This window comes from Calidris pugnax, unplaced genomic scaffold (assembly GCF_001431845.1).
Source record: "Calidris pugnax isolate Ruff unplaced genomic scaffold, ASM143184v1 scaffold409, whole genome shotgun sequence".
Lineage (NCBI taxonomy): Eukaryota > Metazoa > Chordata > Aves > Charadriiformes > Scolopacidae > Calidris > Calidris pugnax.
In genome coordinates this window covers 226,950-245,151 of record NW_015091161.1, presented here as the reverse complement: position 1 = coordinate 245,151, position 18,202 = coordinate 226,950, and the positions used below count along the sequence as shown (strand labels likewise).

Sequence of the window (18,202 nt, the reverse complement as noted above, 5' to 3'; positions counted from 1 at the left end):
TTACCTGTGAGAAGAGACCAGCACCAACCTCTCTACAGTGTCCTTTCACAAAGTTGTAGAGAGTGATGAGGTCTCCCCTCAGCCTCCTCTTCCTCACACTAAACAGCCCCAGCTCCTTCAGCCACTCCTCATACGATTTGTTTTCCAGCCCCCTCACCAGCTTCGTTGCCCTCCTCTGCCCTCGCTCCAGCACCTCCAGATCTCTCTTAGATTGAGGTGCCCAAAACTGGACACAACACTCGAGGTGTGGCCTCCCCAGTGCCGAGTACAGGGGCACAATCACCTCCCTACTTCTGCTGGTCACACTATTTTTGATACAAGCCAGGATGCCATTGGCTTTCTTGCCCCCCTGGGCACACGGCCGGCTCATATTCAGCCGTTTGTCAACTAGAACCCCCAGGTCTCTTTCCTCCAGGCAGCTCCAGCCACACTTCCCCCAGCCTGTAGCGCTGCAGGGGGTTGTTGTGGCCCAAGTGCAGGACCTGGCACTTGCCTTTGTTGAAGCTAGGGCAAGTTAAAAAAATGCAGGGAGAGTCCTTTCTCTGGAGCTGTATGGAGAGCCAGTCAGGGACACTCCTGAACCAGTCGAGGAGAAAGAGCTTCCGTACTGTGGGTGACAGCTTAAGAGCATCTGCTGTACATCGCATTAATACCACCCCGGGCTGCCAAAAAGCACTGGCACTGTCAAATTGAAAGCAACGTGGAGGGGCCTACTGGTTGCCAGGGATCAGTCAGCTCCTTCACGACAAACATACGTAACCCAGACCACGTGTTTCCATGCAAAAATACTGCATTTTCCAGAACTTGCAGTTGAAAATTCTATCAGAATCTATTCCAGTTCTAGAAATAGACAGGAAAGGTTGAGCAAATGCAACTTTACTCGCTGAAGAATGGGAAAATACACATGGTTTCTCCTTCTAGAAAAAAAAATAAAAAAAATAAAAAAAATCAAAGTGTCACCTACTTCAGTGTGTAAAGCAGTTGGATGCAATGAGGTGACACTTGGCAGGGAAACAGCCCCTGCACTGAGCAGTGTCATCTAGCAGTACCTGAAAGTCTGGCTGATGTGGCCAAAGAGATGCTACAATCTCTTTGTACAGTAGTTCAGGTCAACAATACCTTTTCCTTGTCTTAAAAAAGAAGTTGTCTCATATCCCCTGCTGGTATTTGAACTTGAAGATTAACCATGATCTTTTAGGTTTTTTTCGTATAACACCTCTGCCAAATGTGTGCCACACAAAGCACCAACTCCAAAACTAAGAGTATCAAACAGAGAACAGACCATCAGAAACAAACAATTCTCTCAAAGTTATCCTGTAACACCTGAGACTGTACAATATGGATCTGACATCTAAATGATGACAAACTCCCTAATCTCCTCCAGTGACATGATTCTCACAAGTTCTTTTTCCAGGGAACCAAAATCAGTCAATCCATAGTGAAGAGTCTTGTGCTATCACCTACTTCTCCTCTTCTTCCTCAAACCCTGAAGAGGCTCTAACAATTCACAGAATATTACACTCATAGAATCATTTACGTTGGAAAAGACCTTTAAGATCATTGATTCCAACTGTAAACCTAACACTAACAAGTCCACCACCAAACCATGTCCCCAGGTGCTACACCTACATGTCTTTTAAATCTCTCCAGGGATAGTGATTCCACCACTGCCCTGGGAAGCCCATTCCAAGGCTTGACAACCCTTTCAGTGAAGCACTATTTCCTAATATCCATCTAAACCTCCCCTGATACAACCTGAGGCCACTTCCTCTTGTCCCATCACCTGTTCCTTGGGAGAAGAGACCGACCCCCCCCGGCTACACCCTCCTTTCAGGGAGTTGGAGAGAGCGAGAAGGTCTCCCCTCAGCCTCCTTTTCTCCAGGCTGAACACCCCCAGCTCCCTCAGCCTCTCCTCACAAGACTTGTGCTCCAGACCCCTCACCAGCTCCATTGCCCTTCTCTGGACCCGCTCCAGCACCTCAATGTCTTTCTTGTCATAAGGGGCCCAAAACTGGACACAGTACTCAAGGTGAGGCCTCACCAGTGCCCAGTACAGGGGGATGGTCACTGCCCCAGTCCTGCTGGCCACACTGCTCCTGACACAGGCCAGGATGCTGTTGGCCTTCTTGGACACCTGGGCACGCTGCTGGCTCATATTCATCTGCTGTTGACCAATGCTCCCAGGTCCTTTTCTGCTGGGCAGCTCTCCAGCCAAAGTTGCATGTATGTCTTAAAACACAAATTTCAACAACTTCAAGATGTCATTCCCATTCTTAGCCACACAAGACAAAATACATCGACTTGCAGCTTTGTCCCACTCTCAAACAAATGGAGTTTTGGAAGTTGCAGACTTCGCAACAAAAAGCATAAATAGAAACATGCAGCCCTGATTTTTGTGTCAGAAAAAACATTCAGAGCTACACAGTTTGTTTCTTTTGCCACATGAGAGAGTAGTAGCCCCACTCAGATTCACGGACAACACAATCCTCCCTCAGCAGCTTATCAAAGCCAAAAAAGAAGCCATCACAGACACAGCTTCACCAAGCCAAGCAGCTAAATGCCCACCCAGAAGCACCAGGTTTCAGTCCCACCTGGATGAGTTTCTCTTGGGTTTCTTCCTTCTCCTCTGCCAGGATCCTCAGCTCTTCCCGCAGACCCTCTTGTTGCTCCTCTGCTTCCTTCAGCAGCTGCTCCAGGTGGGCTTTCTCTGCACAGAGCTCTTCATTTGTTCTTTCATGCAAGCTCAGCTTCTCCTGGGCAGAGACCTTTGCTCTCTCCATCTCCTCCACTTTACCCAACAGAGCTTCATTCTCTTGCTCCAGCTGCCACCAAGGAAGCACAGAGGAAACAAAATATGGTAAGATTTACAATGAAGAAGGTTTGGCTTGGACAGAAAAAGGAACATTTCCATACTCAGTCAGTCACACTTTTGGGAGGCAAGAAGTCTGGGAAGCAGCAGCAGCTGGAGACAAACACCTGCCAAGATCTTTGGCAACTCTGCTCACCTGCAGCACAAGTTTGTTCAGTTCCACTTTATCCAAAGCAAGAGCCTCATTGATACCGCTCATGTTCGCTGTTGCAACACGTAGATCAGCTATTTCAGCTCTCAGCTTGTTCTGAGCCCCTGTCAGCTCTGCCACGGACTGCTCTGCCTGAAGAGACAGAAGAACAAAGTGACAACAAAGGCAGGGAAATCCCTGCCTTCGAGCAGCAACTCCCCATCCCCTGCGTGTCTCTGACACACTCCCAGTTCAGCACTCCCAATCAGCACATAGGGACTGACTGCCCCAAAGACCCGCCTGGTCTCATCACTATTTTCCAAGAAGGAGAACAGCATGTTCCCTGTCTTTTATTGACAGAAACAGCATCTGTGCTGGCCTTGCTATCACAAGGTGACCGTACCTTCTCCAGGGCCACGGCCAGCTCATGGTTCTCTTGCTTCAGCAGATCCCTCTGAAGATGTGATTCCTCCAGCATCTCTCTCGCAACTACAAACTCATGCTGTAATAAGGACTGTTTTTCTTCAAGTGCCGCCAAGTCCTTCAGTCTATGAGAAGGGGAGAGAGAAACAATTTTGAATGTAAAAACATTCTCGTTTCCAAACCCAAGAGCACATCCTATATCCCAGAAATGGCAGCTGGGGTGATTTCCAATGGCTATTTACATCTCAAGAACGCTGGTGTTTCTTGACTAGAGCTGCCTCACCCTTTGTCCTTGATGGAGGCGATACATTCAGCACTGAGAAAGTAAAACAAGCTTCCAGAAATCACAGAACCTTTCCAAAAAGTTCAGGTGCTCTCAACAGCTTCCTGCATCTTAGTCCTCTCTCCCTCCTTTTTGATACATGGGATACAAGTTCTTGAGGTAACATAGACTTTTTAAGTCCAGATTAATACTGCCACAATTACTCTTGCCTTCAGCAGTGAAACAATGAAAGAGCCTGCAATCTATTTGGGGAGGAGATGCATATGGATTTCCAATCAAATAACCATAGGATGACAGGATGATTCAGGCTGGCAGGGACCCCAGGAGGCCTCTAGCACAATCTTCAGCTCAAAGCAGCTGGGGTCAGCTTTGGGATCAGTCCAGGTTGCTCAAGGCTCTATCCAGCCGGGTCTTCCAAATTTCCAGGGATGGAATCTGCATAAGCTCTCTGAGTAACCTGTTCTGCTGCATGACTTTTTGTTCTCCTTAAATCCAGTCAGAACATCTCTCGTTTCAGCTTATGCTTGTCATCAACTACTCTGTCAGGTTTGGAGTTGATTTTTTTAACGGGTGATAACGAAGGTACAAGGAGGCAGCCATGCTCTATGTCAGGAGGCAGCCAGACCTGCCCACGTGCTCCCTTCACCTATGCTACAAATGACAAGCATGTAAAATTAACTCTTTTATGCTGGGCTCCTCAAGTCCAGCAACACCCACCCCTGCCCAGAGAAAGCTTTAACGCTCACAGGAGCTCCTGGTCACGACGCACTCTCTCCATCCTCTCCTGCTGCTCCATCTTTTCCCCCTGGGCTGAATCTTCCTTCAGCTGCAGTTCAGTGTTAGTTTGACGCAGACACGAGGCTTCGCGCTCTGTTGCTTCAAGCTGCTGCTGTAGCTCTTCCCTGGTTTTCTCGAGGTTTGCACAGTCACTGCAGAGACAAGAGTCAGTCAGAAGAATTAAGAGGCCTGAAGAGTCATGGATCTCATTTTCATCATTCCAGGATGGAGTTGTGGGGAGCATGGTAAGGAAGAACATGCTCTTTCCCTCATGAAGTAACCCCAGGGAAAGAGGAAGGCAGGCTTTTGCCTTTGCTTGGTGAGAAGCAGTGGTTAGGAAAGGGCATTCCATCTGCAGAGACACAGCATGTCAAAAGGGAGGCATCTTGTCTTCCAACATTATTCTGAATGTCCAAGAAAGCCTTAGGATTCACAGTAGAGCATGAAAAGCAGTGACAGGAGGACGCTAAAGTGCCAGAGGCACACACGTGGTGAACAGGCGAGTTCTTTGCCCATAATGCCTCTGAACTCCCAAAACTGGAAGCAGATGGCATCTAGAATGCAGGAAAAGGAAGAAACACTCACCTTCTGAGTGCTTCTACCAGAGACTGGAGGTGCTGCTGGTGGCTGCTGGACATCTTACATTCCTCTTCCAGTTGCTCAAGCCTTTGCTGCAGCTTCCTGCACTTCTCTTCCTGCTGCCTGTGCTGGTGCTGCAGCAAACTGATAGACTCCTGCCTGGCAGAAAGCTCTTCTTTTAGGGCCTGCAAGGAGCGGGCAGGGAAAGAGCACAAACAAGCAATGAGGAGTGGGAAAGATGTCTCCAGATAGCTGGGAGAATCAGCAAGCACACAGATAGCTCACCTGAAGGCAAAAACAGTGATGAGGGGGTGGAGATCAAGGAAAGAAAAGCAGTAGAATGTAGAGCTGGTGAGACTGGCAAGGCAATACGGTACTAAGAGTGGGATGGCTAGAAATAAAGTGTCTGAGTGAATGGAAAGGTTTCAGCCTATGTGAGGCATTAGCAGCTGAGCCTGTGGCAGAAATTCTCACCTGTGTTGCTCTTCGCCTCCTCGCCAGTGCTTCCTGAACCACCACAAAGGCACACTCTGCACCAGCAGAGCTCAGACAAGAGAGAAGGTTGCTGCACTCTGCATGCTGGGAACCAGCAGAGCAGATAACACCGACCGTGCTGTCGCTGTCATCTAACACCACCTGAAAGCCCACATCGACTTGTTACTCTTTGCTCGTTCTACTTCGTTTTCTTTATCTATGTCTCCTTTTTTTCCTCCCCCACTTCATGCTGGAGTCATTAAAAACTCAATTATCTCATTTCTTCAGTCAACAAAGAAGTTTTGTCCCTGTGGCCACAAGTACTCCAGGGGTTTCTTACTACAGATCCTATAAACAAGTGTGAAGTGGCCAGAGGCTGCCTGAACCCTCAGTTTCTTGAGGCTCTCAGGAATTACTTTGGTCCCCTTCAGCTTCTCAGAGCCACATACATTATCACGAGAATAACACAGGAAATAGTAATGAAAGGAAACATTAACACTGCCCAGGGAAGAAGGAATACCGGAAAACAGCAATGAAAAAGCTAATGTTTATAATTACTATCCTCTTGTGCAGTAGCAGTAGCACAAGAGGACAAAAATGGCGACACAAGGCAAAAGAAGTGACTTTGAGAGAGACTGTGTAAGAGATCTGATGATTAAACTCCCCTCCATAGAGTGAAGTTTAGGAGTGAGTTAAAGTTACCCCTCAACCGTTAAATCAGCTGTAATTCTGGGAAGACAATAATGGTCAGGGAATGTAGAGCGCAGGAGCAGAGTTGGCAAGTGCATCGATTGACCATTTATAAAAGTCTGAAGAGCAGTTTCAGTGCTCAGGGAGGGTCGGGGGAGCCTCCAAGAAACCCTGGAATACAAGTATCAAGTAGCCAACTCAGAAAGCACAGTCCTAGAGAGACCTCAGCCAGACTGTAAAGGCAAAGGTTCTGAAACTTCTAGCAGCTCAGCTGAAGTGCCACAGGTCAGCCAACGTGGGAGTTGTAACAGGCTTTAGGTCAGAAGAGTGGTAGAAAAATTAAACAGCCAGTAATAGTTACCACAGACAGTATATGACATCTGTATCTACTCCCTACCCACCCCTGCCCAGAGAAAGCTTTAACGCTCACAGGAGCTCCTGGTCACGACGCACTCTCTCCATCCTCTCCTGCTGCTCCATCTTTTCCCCCTGGGCTGAATCTTCCTTCAGCTGCAGTTCAGTGTTAGTTTGACGCAGACACGAGGCTTCGCGCTCTGTTGCTTCAAGCTGCTGCTGTAGCTCTTCCCTGGTTTTCTCGAGGTTTGCACAGTCACTGCAGAGACAAGAGTCAGTCAGAAGAATTAAGAGGCCTGAAGAGTCATGGATCTCATTTTCATCATTCCAGGATGGAGTTGTGGGGAGCATGGTAAGGAAGAACATGCTCTTTCCCTCATGAAGTAACCCCAGGGAAAGAGGAAGGCAGGCTTTTGCCTTTGCTTGGTGAGAAGCAGTGGTTAGGAAAGGGCATTCCGTCTGCAGAGACACAGCATGTCAAAAGGGAGGCATCTTGTCTTCCAACATTATTCTGAATGTCCAAGAAAGCCTTAGGATTCACAGTAGAGCATGAAAAGCAGTGACAGGAGGACGCTAAAGTGCCAGAGGCACACACGTGGTGAACAGGCGAGTTCTTTGCCCATAACGCCTCTGAACTCCCAAAACTGGAAGCAGATGGCATCTAGAATGCAGGAAAAGGAAGAAACACTCACCTTCTGAGTGCTTCTACCAGAGACTGGAGGTGCTGCTGGTGGCTGCTGGACATCTTACATTCCTCTTCCAGTTGCTCAAGCCTTTGCTGCAGCTTCCTGCACTTCTCTTCCTGCTGCCTGTGCTGGTGCTGCAGCAAACTGATAGACTCCTGCCTGGCAGAAAGCTCTTCTTTTAGGGCCTGCAAGGAGCGGGCAGGGAAAGAGCACAAACAAGCAATGAGGAGTGGGAAAGATGTCTCCAGATAGCTGGGAGAATCAGCAAGCACACAGATAGCTCACCTGAAGGCAAAAACAGTGATGAGGGGGTGGAGATCAAGGAAAGAAAAGCAGTAGAATGTAGAGCTGGTGAGACTGGCAAGGCAATACGGTACTAAGAGTGGGATGGCTAGAAATAAAGTGTCTGAGTGAATGGAAAGGTTTCAGCCTATGTGAGGCATTAGCAGCTGAGCCTGTGGCAGAAATTCTCACCTGTGTTGCTCTTCGCCTCCTCGCCAGTGCTTCCTGAACCACCACAAAGGCACACTCTGCACCAGCAGAGCTCAGACAAGAGAGAAGGTTGCTGCACTCTGCATGCTGGGAACCAGCAGAGCAGATAACACCGACCGTGCTGTCGCTGTCATCTAACACCACCTGAAAGCCCACATCGACTTGTTACTCTTTGCTCGTTCTACTTCGTTTTCTTTATCTATGTCTCCTTTTTTTCCTCCCCCACTTCATGCTGGAGTCATTAAAAACTCAATTATCTCATTTCTTCAGTCAACAAAGAAGTTTTGTCCCTGTGGCCACAAGTACTCCAGGGGTTTCTTACTACAGATCCTATAAACAAGTGTGAAGTGGCCAGAGGCTGCCTGAACCCTCAGTTTCTTGAGGCTCTCAGGAATTACTTTGGTCCCCTTCAGCTTCTCAGAGCCACATACATTATCACGAGAATAACACAGGAAATAGTAATGAAAGGAAACATTAACACTGCCCAGGGAAGAAGGAATACCGGAAAACAGCAATGAAAGATAACGTCTGCCAGCTCCCTCAGCACTCGTGGGTGCAACCCATCAGGGCCCATGGACTTATGAATGTCCAGTTTGGCCAAGTGGGCCCGAACCTGGTCCTCATCTACTTGAGGAAAAATTTCCTCTCTCCATACCGTCCCCCTTGCCTCCAAGGTCACAGATTCATGAGGGGCAGTCCTAACAGTGAAAACTGAGGAAAAGAAAGCATTCAGCAGCTCTGCTTTCTCTGTGTCTTCCACTACTAGGGTGCCCACCTCATCCATCAGTGGGCCCACATTATCCCTAACCTTTCTCTTGCTGTTAACATACTGAAAAAACCCCTTTTTGTTATTGTTAATATTGGTGGCCAAGATGAGCTCCACTTGAGCCTTGGCCCTTCTAATTTTCCCCCTGCATATCCTCACCGCTTCATGGTATCTCCCCTTATCTGCAACAAAACAAAAAAAATGTTGACAGGCTTTAGGTCAGAAGAGTGGTAGAAAAATTAAACAGCCAGTAATAGTTACCACAGACAGTATATGACATCTGTATCTACTCCCTGGGCTAGTCTCTTGCCTTCCTCAAGTACTTTTAAAACAAATTCATAGCGATGTGGTCCCAACTCTGTACTCACCTCAGTTATATTTTTTATTAGCTTTTGCAGGGAAAGATTCTCTTCTTTGGCACTTTTACTCAACGAAGCTTCATATTCTCTCTCTAACTGACTTGCTTCCTGAGAACAGAATAAGGAAAGGGTTGGCAGGGAAGAACTGCTCTGCTCTGTAGCATACCCATCCTCAGCAGCACTGTGTTGCTGACAAGCCTCAGCCCTGGTGACTCCAGGATACTCCTTCCCATATCTATTCAACTGCTTTGCTAAAACTAAGATGAGAAAGACCAACAGCTGAGTTTTATAGACTGCTATTAAGCTGTCAATGCCAAGGAACCCAGATCCCCAGAGACTTCAAGTCACAGGCAGAATTGGTGCAGCCATCCTGAGGAAGACACCTGAACTGCCTGCAGCTCCCCTGCCACTGTCTGGCCCTGGACTCACTCCCCATGTGCCGAAAACACAAGGAATATTTTGGCAATGTGCCTGATGTTCTCACACAGTTATCATCTCTACCGATCCTTTTCTTGAGGAAGTCAAACCTCCTTTGTGCTAAGGCTGGAGAGCAAACACTGGGCTATCTCCCAGATAAAGGAAAAACATACTAGAATCTCCACAGTGTCGTTAAGTGTTTTCATGGTCTTCTCCTTCTCCTCGTTCTGCTTCTGAGACTGTACAAGCAAGGCTGAGAGCTCCATCACCCTGAGAAGAGAAGGTCCACGTGCCATTCCAAAAGCATTGCACACCATCGCCTGTTAAAAAGCTAAGCAGCTCCCAGAAGCACAGCAGAGAAAGTTCAATGCAGAAAATACAGCAAAGGCAGTGTTCATCTCTACAGGTTAATATGTGTGGTGTTATCACAGAATCATAGAACAGTTAGAGTTGGAAGGGACCTTCAAGATCATTGAGTTCCAATGCCCAAAGGCCTTCTGCACTCAGACTTGCAAGGAACTGTCAGTACAAAGGGGCTACAGTGCTTATGGTGGGGCTGAAGGCAAATTTCTCCCACCTCCTTTAGCATAGCCCGGTGGAGCAAACGAGCTGTACCGGAGACAGAACTCTCTTCATGCTGCTCTCGCTTTTGCACCAAGAATCAGTTCACAGCAAGAGTCTTGTAATATGCAACCTATTTTCCAGGATCCTCTTACCCAGAAGAGCTGTTAGACATGGTTTTACCTCCTTTCTGTGGAAGGCAATAGTTTGACTCGGGACAGAAACAAGGCCGTGCAGAACAGGTGTGTTTAAATGTGAACACAGCCCATCTAAGAACACAAGAGGCAGCCACAGAAGAGAATATCAGGAACAGCAAAGTTGAAAACACTTTTACCTGTCCTGAAGTTCCTTCTTCTCCAGGTCCCCCTTGGCTTGTAATGACATCACTTCCAGAGTCTTCTGGTTCATGTCCTGTCCAGCTTCCTGCTGTGCCTGATCCTTTAGGACAGGTCTGCCCAAAGTGATGGACTCCCGGAGCTGTACGACGGAGTTTAGACGGGAGCAGTTGACAATGACACATCCAGAAAGCCTCATTTGCTCTGCCTTCAGCTCGGACAAATCTCTGAAGAAAAAAGAATAAAGGAAGAGCCAACGTTCACACCACAACCTCTATCAGCTGACTCGCTGCTGAAACGCGTACTTGAGCAAGAAAGAGGACACCTTTGTTGGGGACAAATCATTGTTCTGACACTCTGGGATCAGGACACACCCTGACAAGTGAGCAAAGAGCACACTCCATAGCTGAGGAATGGAGTTTGTTTTCTGCCCAGCGATAAGAAGAAATGTATGGCACAGCCAGAAGGCTTCAAGGACCTCTAATTACTGTTATTAATTGTTGCTCCTGCTCTATCTTATTAACATACTCTAATTATCTTTAATAGATGTAAGAAATTTTACCAAGGTCCCCAGTTTTTATACCTGGCAGATCTGCCTTAAGCAGTCTATTATTATCAACACATGGACTGCTCAGAGGCTATCAACAATACCTACATAATAAACATCTCAGGAAGGTGGTGTAAGAAAAAGCCTACAATGTTGTAACAAAAAAGCACAAAGAACACAAGAATTAAATAGCAGGTCAGGCACACTCAACGCATTAAGGAAGGTTTATATTCTGATAAATGGCTGAAAGTAACACAGAGTTTGAAATTGCATCCTGACACCAGAAGCAGTTACCGTGATGGCTGTGGTACTTCTGATTGTGTAGAAGACAACTGTGAGAGAGGAACCTCAGAGAGCTGAAGAACAAGAAAACAATCACAAAAAGAGGTATCAAACTAAGCAAAAGAAATTGGATAAATGCAGTAACAGGTTAGAGAAGCTCTTCTTTCTCCCAACAATGTTGATAGAGAAATAAGCAGATACGAACTGACCAGAATAAATGTAAGCTGGAAACTAGAAGGAAAAAAAAATATTCATGGATGATCCTTCCATCAGAGAAGTGGGAAAAGAAACTCAGTGAGATTTGAGGCAGATTTGCATCATTCTAGAACAGGGATTGCTCTACATGCATAGCTTTGGTGAGGCTCTTCCAATGTATCCATATACTCCTGTGTCTGTGCTAATGTCCCCAAACATCACGATAGCCCGGTCATTTGCTCAGGGCCTCAGCACTGCTGATAGCCTGAGCCCCTCGGTTTTATCTGAAAATCAGCATCAATCAAAAGGATTCTGAAAATAACCCAAAGCATGCTGAATGGCACTGCTTCAGACTCAAAGGAGAAATCATATCTTTAGCCACAACTAACTTAACATCAAGGCTCAAAAGGCAGCTCTGAAGGGAAGCAATGTTTTTCTGCAAAAGATCTGGCCTCAACTTCTACTCACCGGTCCGTGGCAGTCTTCATTTCCAGGAAACGACGGCGGAAGGTGACCACCTGATGCCACAGGGCGAGCAGACGGTCACGTTCACCCCTTAGATAGTTGTCATAAAGCTACAGATGCAAAGACAAAAAGAAATGCCAGCTCGGCCTTCGCCGCCACTGCACAAGTCTTTCAGCTGGGAGAGGGTCACCCCACCATGGCCAGGTCTCCTTCACTAACTACTCCATCAGGGCATCGGGGACTGAAGAGGCACCACAAGAGCAGCCTCAGCAGAGCTGCCACCCGGCAGTGTTCTAGGAGGAGGTCTCCAATGTCACCCCGATCGTGTGTCAGCCCTGCTCGCTGGCTGGGCAGGCAGGGATGGAGGCACCAGTTTCACTGGCTCTTGGTGGTGAGGAACGTGGGGGCACTACGGGGGTCTCCATAACTTCACTTTGTGCTAGGAAGACTCATCATTTTTGGGGAGTGCGGCAGGGTGAAGAGCTCACCCAGATGCCTGGACATCTCCAACGATGGTCCTTGGCCCCCAGCTCATGCCCTAACCCATGCTGCCCCCTTTATTTTTCCTAATGGAGCTTCAGGAGGGAACATCCACCCTTCTCCTGCAGGAGGAGACATCAGCAAAGCAAGTGACCACCATTCAGCATCTCGCCTTGCAGAGGTGTCTCACAGTTTTGGGGGAGGATGGCAAAGACAAGGCCCTCCATGGCCACTGTCACATTTGCTGTCACTGAGGGAGGACCCTCTTGTTCTTCTCTTGGCTGCTCGGAATCTGAAAACACACAGACCTCTCTGCTCTCACTGCTCCAGACGGAGATTGAAGAACTCCCAGAGAGACGAGTGCTCCTGTGTCACTGCCCTACAGCGCCCAGCAGCAGCAGCACTGGCCTGTAGGACTGAACAGCACGAAGAGCTCACCCAGATGCCTGGACATCTCCAACGATGGTCCTTGGCCCCCAGCTCATGCCCTAACCCATGCTGCTCCCTTTATTTTTCCTAATGGAGCTTCAGGAGGGAACATCCACCCTTCTCCTGCAGGAGGAGACATCAGCAAAGCAAGTGACCACCATTCAGCATCTCGCCTTGCAGAGGTGTCTCACAGTTTTGGGGGAGGATGGCAAAGACAAGGCCCTCCATGGCCACTGTCACATTTGCTGTCACTGAGGGAGGACCCTCTTGTTCTTCTCTTGGCTGCTCGGAATCTGAAAACACACAGACCTCTCTGCTCTCACTGCTCCAGACGGAGATTGAAGAACTCCCAGAGAGACGAGTGCTCCTGTGTCACTGCCCTACAGCGCCCAGCAGCAGCAGCACTGGCCTGTAGGACTGAACAGCACGGCCACAGCAGGGGGCCTCTTCCATCATCACCATTTGCTGACACCTCTCCATCTCCCAGCCCTGTCTTCTGCTCCTCAACACCAATACATCCTCAACAGACCCACAACCTTCTCACAGCGAGGTCTCTAGTTCAGAAATAAAACACATTCTCATGCCACAGTGGCATCACCTCTGACACTCCCACAGCCCATCCTTACCTCACGTTCCTGGTGCCATTCTCTCTCCTTCATTTCCAGTTCCTCCCGTGCTCTCATCCAATCTGCTGTCAGTTTTCCAACATCTTCTTTGAGGGCTGAATTCACCTCATTGGCTTTCTCGAGGTGCTCCCGCAGGAGAGTGTTCACTTCAGCCAGATCCTCACACCTTGGGAAGGGAGGAACAGCCAGGAGGTCACTGAACAACCCCTGTCCACAAGCAGCAGCCCTGGGATTTCCTGGCTCCCCAACACTGACTTTTGTGTCAAACTGAGAGGCAGGAAAAGTGCTTTCTCGGATTAACTCAGATCTCTCGGGGTGGCAAACTCATGTGATTTTCCTTTAGCCTTCAATGTCCATCTGCAGTTTTGGTTTCCCTTCCTCTTCAACTCAGACGATGCCCACAGCTAATGGCTGCCTCCCGTTAAAATCATAGAATCGTCTAGGTTGGAAGGGACCTTAAAGATCATCTAGTCCAACCATCAACCTAACTCTGACAAAAAAAATAAATAAGAAATAAGCAATAAAAAAATCACTAAACCATATTCTTGAGGACCATGTCAACCCATCTTCTGAAAAACCTCCAGCGATGGTGCTGATGCCCTAACCCATGCTGCCCCCTTTATTTTTCCTAATGGAGCTTCAGGAGGGAACATCCACCCTTCTCCTGCAGGAGGAGACATCAGCAAAGCAAGTGACCACCATTCAGCATCTCGCCTTGCAGAGGTGTCTCACAGTTTTGGGGGAGGATGGCAAAGACAAGGCCCTCCATGGCCACTGTCACATTTGCTGTCACTGAGGGAGGACCCTCTTGTTCTTCTCTTGGCTGCTCGGAATCTGAAAACACACAGACCTCTCTGCTCTCACTGCTCCAGACGGAGATTGAAGAACTCCCAGAGAGACGAGCTCCCTGTGTCACTGCCCTACAGTGCCCAGCAGCAGCAGCACTGGCCTTTAGGACCGAGCAGCATGGCCACAGCAGGGGGCCTCTTCCATCATCACCATTTGCTGACACCTCTCCATCTCCCAGCCCTGTCTTCTGCTCCTCAACACCAATACATCCTCAACAGACCCACAACCTTCTCACAGCGAGGTCTCTAGTTCAGAAATAAAACACATTCTCATGCCACAGTGGCATCACCTCTGACACTCCCACAGCCCATCCTTACCTCACGTTCCTGGTGCCATTCTCTCTCCTTCATTTCCAGTTCCTCCCGTGCTCTCATCCAATCTGCTGTCAGTTTTCCAACATCTTCTTTGAGGGCTGAATTCACCTCATTGGCTTTCTCGAGGTGCTCCCGCAGGAGAGTGTTCACTTCAGCCAGATCCTCACACCTTGGGAAGGGAGGAACAGCCAGGAGGTCACTGAACAACCCCTGTCCACAAGCAGCAGCCCCGGGATTTCCCGGCTCCCCAACACTGACTTTTGTGTCAAACTGAGAGGCAGGAAAAGTGCTTTCTCGGATTAACTCAGATCTCTCGGGGTGGCAAACTCATGTGATTTTCCTTTAGCCTTCAATGTCCATCTGCAGTTTTGGTTTCCCTTCCTCTTCAACTCAGACGATGCCCACAGGTAATGGCTGCCTCCCGTTAAAATCATAGAATCGTCTAGGTTGGAAGGGACCTTAAAGATCATCTAGTCCAACCATCAACCTAACTCTGACAAAAAAAATAAATAAGAAATAAGCAATAAAAAAATCACTAAACCATATTCTTGAGGACCATGTCAACCCATCTTCTGAAAAACCTCCAGCGATGGTGCTGCAACCACTTCCGTGGGCAGCCTATTCCAACGCCTGATAACCCTTTTGGTGAAGAAATGTTTCCTAATATCCAATCTAAACCTCCCCTGGCGCAACTTGAGGCCATTTCCCCTTGTCCTATCTCCTGTGACTTGGGGGACGAGACCCACGCCCGCCTCTCTACACCCCCCCTTCAGGTAGTTATAGAGCGTGAGAAGGTGTCCCCTCAGCCTCCTCTTCTCCAGGCTCAACACCCCCAGCTCCCTCAGCCTCTCCTCATACTCTCCAGACCCCTCACCAGCTTCGTTGCCCTTCTCTGGACCCGCTCCAGCACCTCAATGTCTTTTTTGTGGTGAGGGGCCCAAAACTGGACACAGCCCTCAAGGTGGGGCAGCCCCTGTGCCCAGTACAGGGGGATGGTCACCTCTTGAGGCCTGCTCACTGTAGCGCTGCAGGGGGTTGGTGTGACCCAAGTGCAGGATCCAGCACTTGGCCTTGTTGAAACTCATCCTGTTAGTCTCAGCCCACCGATCCAGCCTGTCCAGATCCCTCTGCAAAGCCTCTCTACCCTCCAGCAGGTCGACACTGCCACCCAGCTTGGTGTCGTCTGCGAACTTACTGAGGGTGCACTCGATCCCCTTGTCCAGATCATTGATAAAGATGTTAAAGAGAACAGGTCCCAGTATTGAGCCCTGTGGGACACCACTCGTGACCGGCCACCAACTGGATTTAACTCCTTCACCACCACTCTCTGGGCCCGGCCCTCCAGCCAGTTTTTAACCCAGTGCAGAGTATACCCATCTAAGCCATGAGCAGGCAGTTTCTCCAGGAGGATACTGTGGGAGACTGTATCAAAGGCCTTACTAAAGTCCAGGTAAACAACATCCACAGCCTTTCCCTCATTCACCAAGCGGGTCACTTTGTCATAGAAGGAGATCAGGTTTGTTAAGCAGGACCTGCCCCTCATGAGCCCGTGCTGGCTGGGCCTGATCACCTGGGCGTCCTTCATGCGCTGCATAATGGCACTCAGGATGGTCTGTTCCATCACCTTCCCAGGCACCGAGGTCAGACTGACAGGCCTGGAGTTCCCCAGATCACCTCTCCGACCCTTCGTGCTGCCTCATCACTGGATGCATCACCTTTCTCTGGCCTTGTCCCCACTCCCTCACCTACTGCTCCAGGGCATAACTTAGGCTGGAAAGGGAACCTTGGAGCTCACCCGGAGGAACTCCTGCTCAAAACAGAGCCATTCAGCACACATCCCTACTACTGCTCCACACAACAGGTTGTGAACCTTTCTCTTTCAAAAGGGCTTGCCCCACCACTTCCCTTGGAGACACTGGGGAGCTCTGACAGCCCTTCCCTCCCTTCCAGGAGCACCCAGGACACCCAGTAGGAGGGAATGCTTCTTCCTTCTACCTTTGTTGCTCCTCTTCCACCTGAAGCAAGGCTTTCTCCAGGCTGTGGTCTTCTGTGGCTTCCCACCTGCCAGGGAAGGATCCCTGAAGAAGAAAGCGAATGTTTAGTCCAATTCTTGTGTTCCCTTCACTGCTGTTCTCATCCATTGCTTTCCCCTCCATTCCTTGGGTATCTCAGGAGCTGATGGCTTCTTCCAGGCATAACAGTGTGGTGACTATGGAGAGGAAGGGAGGGGAAGGTGTCACTCAGTGCCAGCAGCTCTCCTCAGTCTCCCACTGTTGCTCTCTCACAGCTGGGTATCCTCAGCTCATGACCACGAGGTGCTCCCTCCCACCTGAACTCCAGGAATGCTCTCCTACGCTCCCACCCTTCCTTTCCCAGGTCTGACTAAACCATATTCCAGGAGGAGAAGCACAGAGACAGCTCTCTCTGTTGGACACCAGCATTCTTGCCTTCCAAAACACTATGTTTCAGCCGGTTCTTTCCCAGAGCCAGCCTTAGGACAGAACAGGCAGCACAGCCCTCTCCTGAGACCCAGCACAAAACGTTCCCCAGCAAGAAAGCTCCTTCCCAGAACTCAAATCCTTCCACATGGGGGTTTCTGCACTGGCATCTCGGGCACTGCTCTAAGAGCAGGAACTGGGCAAAACGCTGGTGGGCAAACTTGGAGCACTTCTTGGATCCCTCCAGCAGCAGAACAGGGTTCGCCTCTGTCACAGCTGGGAGAGCTTTTTGGCTCCCGAGCGCTACGGCCGCTCTCTCCAGCCAGTGCCCCCCACACTCACCCCTCCTGCTTCCAGCTGCTGCTCCAGCTCTCGGCAGCGAGTCCGGTACTGCAGGACCTGGGGGAGACACGGGATGGAGATGAGTGAGTGCCCCTGGGGACAGAATCAGTTCCCCCAGCACCGGCTTTTCTCTGGGTCTCTGCAGCCCAAGCTCAGCACACGCCAGGAAACAGGCAACAAGAAGGCAACAAAAAATAATTACAGTTTAGGGAAGCTTCACTTTCTGTTGTACTAAAGAAAGTGAGACCAGGTTTGTTTTACACATAGTACTCTTTGCTGACCCCAGGATGGCAAGTAGAATGATGAGACAGGCTTTGACAGCCATGCCTGGCCTGTGGCCACCATGTATTTTCCAACAGGCTAAAAGTCCAGGGGGTCCTTGAAGTTAGAGACATGGGCTTGTTGATATTCAGCCAGTAGAATTAGTTCTGACCACAGTCCTGCTCAGCCACCACAGAACGGCGATTTCTGCCCAGCTGCAGAGGAGGAGCAGGGCCGAGACGAGCAGGGTGACGGTACAGCAGCACCGTGACCGCCGCCGGGCACCGGGATGGGGAAGGCCACGACCTGCCCCGACCCTGAGCCAGCTCGGGCACCCTCCTCGCTGCCAGCACTCCAGTGCCCCGGGCCACCCCCGCCGGCCCGACTGCTGCCTGGGGACGGCCCCTGCTCGCGGGGCCCAGCACAGGCCTTTGGAGCTCGGCATCTTTCTCCGAGCCCGGCCCAGCCCCTCGGGACTGACCGCGGCCGGGCCGGGCGGAGCGGGGTGGCTCCCGGGGCCTCCCCCTCACGAGCTCCGGGCTCGGCACCGTCCCGCCCGCAGAGGGCCCAGCCGCCACCGCGGCCCGGCCCCGGGCAGCTCCCCCCGCTCCTCACCTTCGCCTGCAGCTTCCGCACCAGCACCGCTTGCCGGTGCCGCGTCTCCTGCCAACTCTGCAACCGGCGCTGCAGGAAGCCCGAGCTCGGCGCCACCGAGCCCCCGCTCGCCATGGCCCGCTCGCTCCCGCCGCCCGCCCGGCTCCGCCCCGGACCCCGCCCGC

General features: G+C 50.1%; 1 protein-coding gene across 2 annotated transcripts in view; it reads right to left on the bottom strand.

Moving 5' to 3' along the window:
* CEP250 (centrosomal protein 250kDa) overlaps positions 1 to 18,159 on the bottom strand; it is a 50,102-nt gene extending 31,943 nt beyond the window's left edge. For both annotated transcript variants that reach the window (XM_014959322.1, XM_014959324.1), the window contains exons 1-8: positions 18,039 to 18,159; positions 17,163 to 17,219; positions 16,378 to 16,460; positions 14,386 to 14,551; positions 11,688 to 11,794; positions 10,195 to 10,422; positions 9,473 to 9,569; positions 8,892 to 8,990 (exon numbers count right to left, since the gene is read on the bottom strand). In XM_014959322.1, the coding sequence (XP_014814808.1) occupies positions 8,892 to 8,990; positions 9,473 to 9,569; positions 10,195 to 10,422; positions 11,688 to 11,794; positions 14,386 to 14,551; positions 16,378 to 16,460; positions 17,163 to 17,219; positions 18,039 to 18,152 (951 nt within the window). In that variant the 5' untranslated portion in view covers positions 18,153 to 18,159. The remainder of the gene's footprint in view (positions 1 to 8,891; positions 8,991 to 9,472; positions 9,570 to 10,194; positions 10,423 to 11,687; positions 11,795 to 14,385; positions 14,552 to 16,377; positions 16,461 to 17,162; positions 17,220 to 18,038) is intronic.
* Between the last annotated feature and the right edge of the window lie 43 nt (positions 18,160 to 18,202).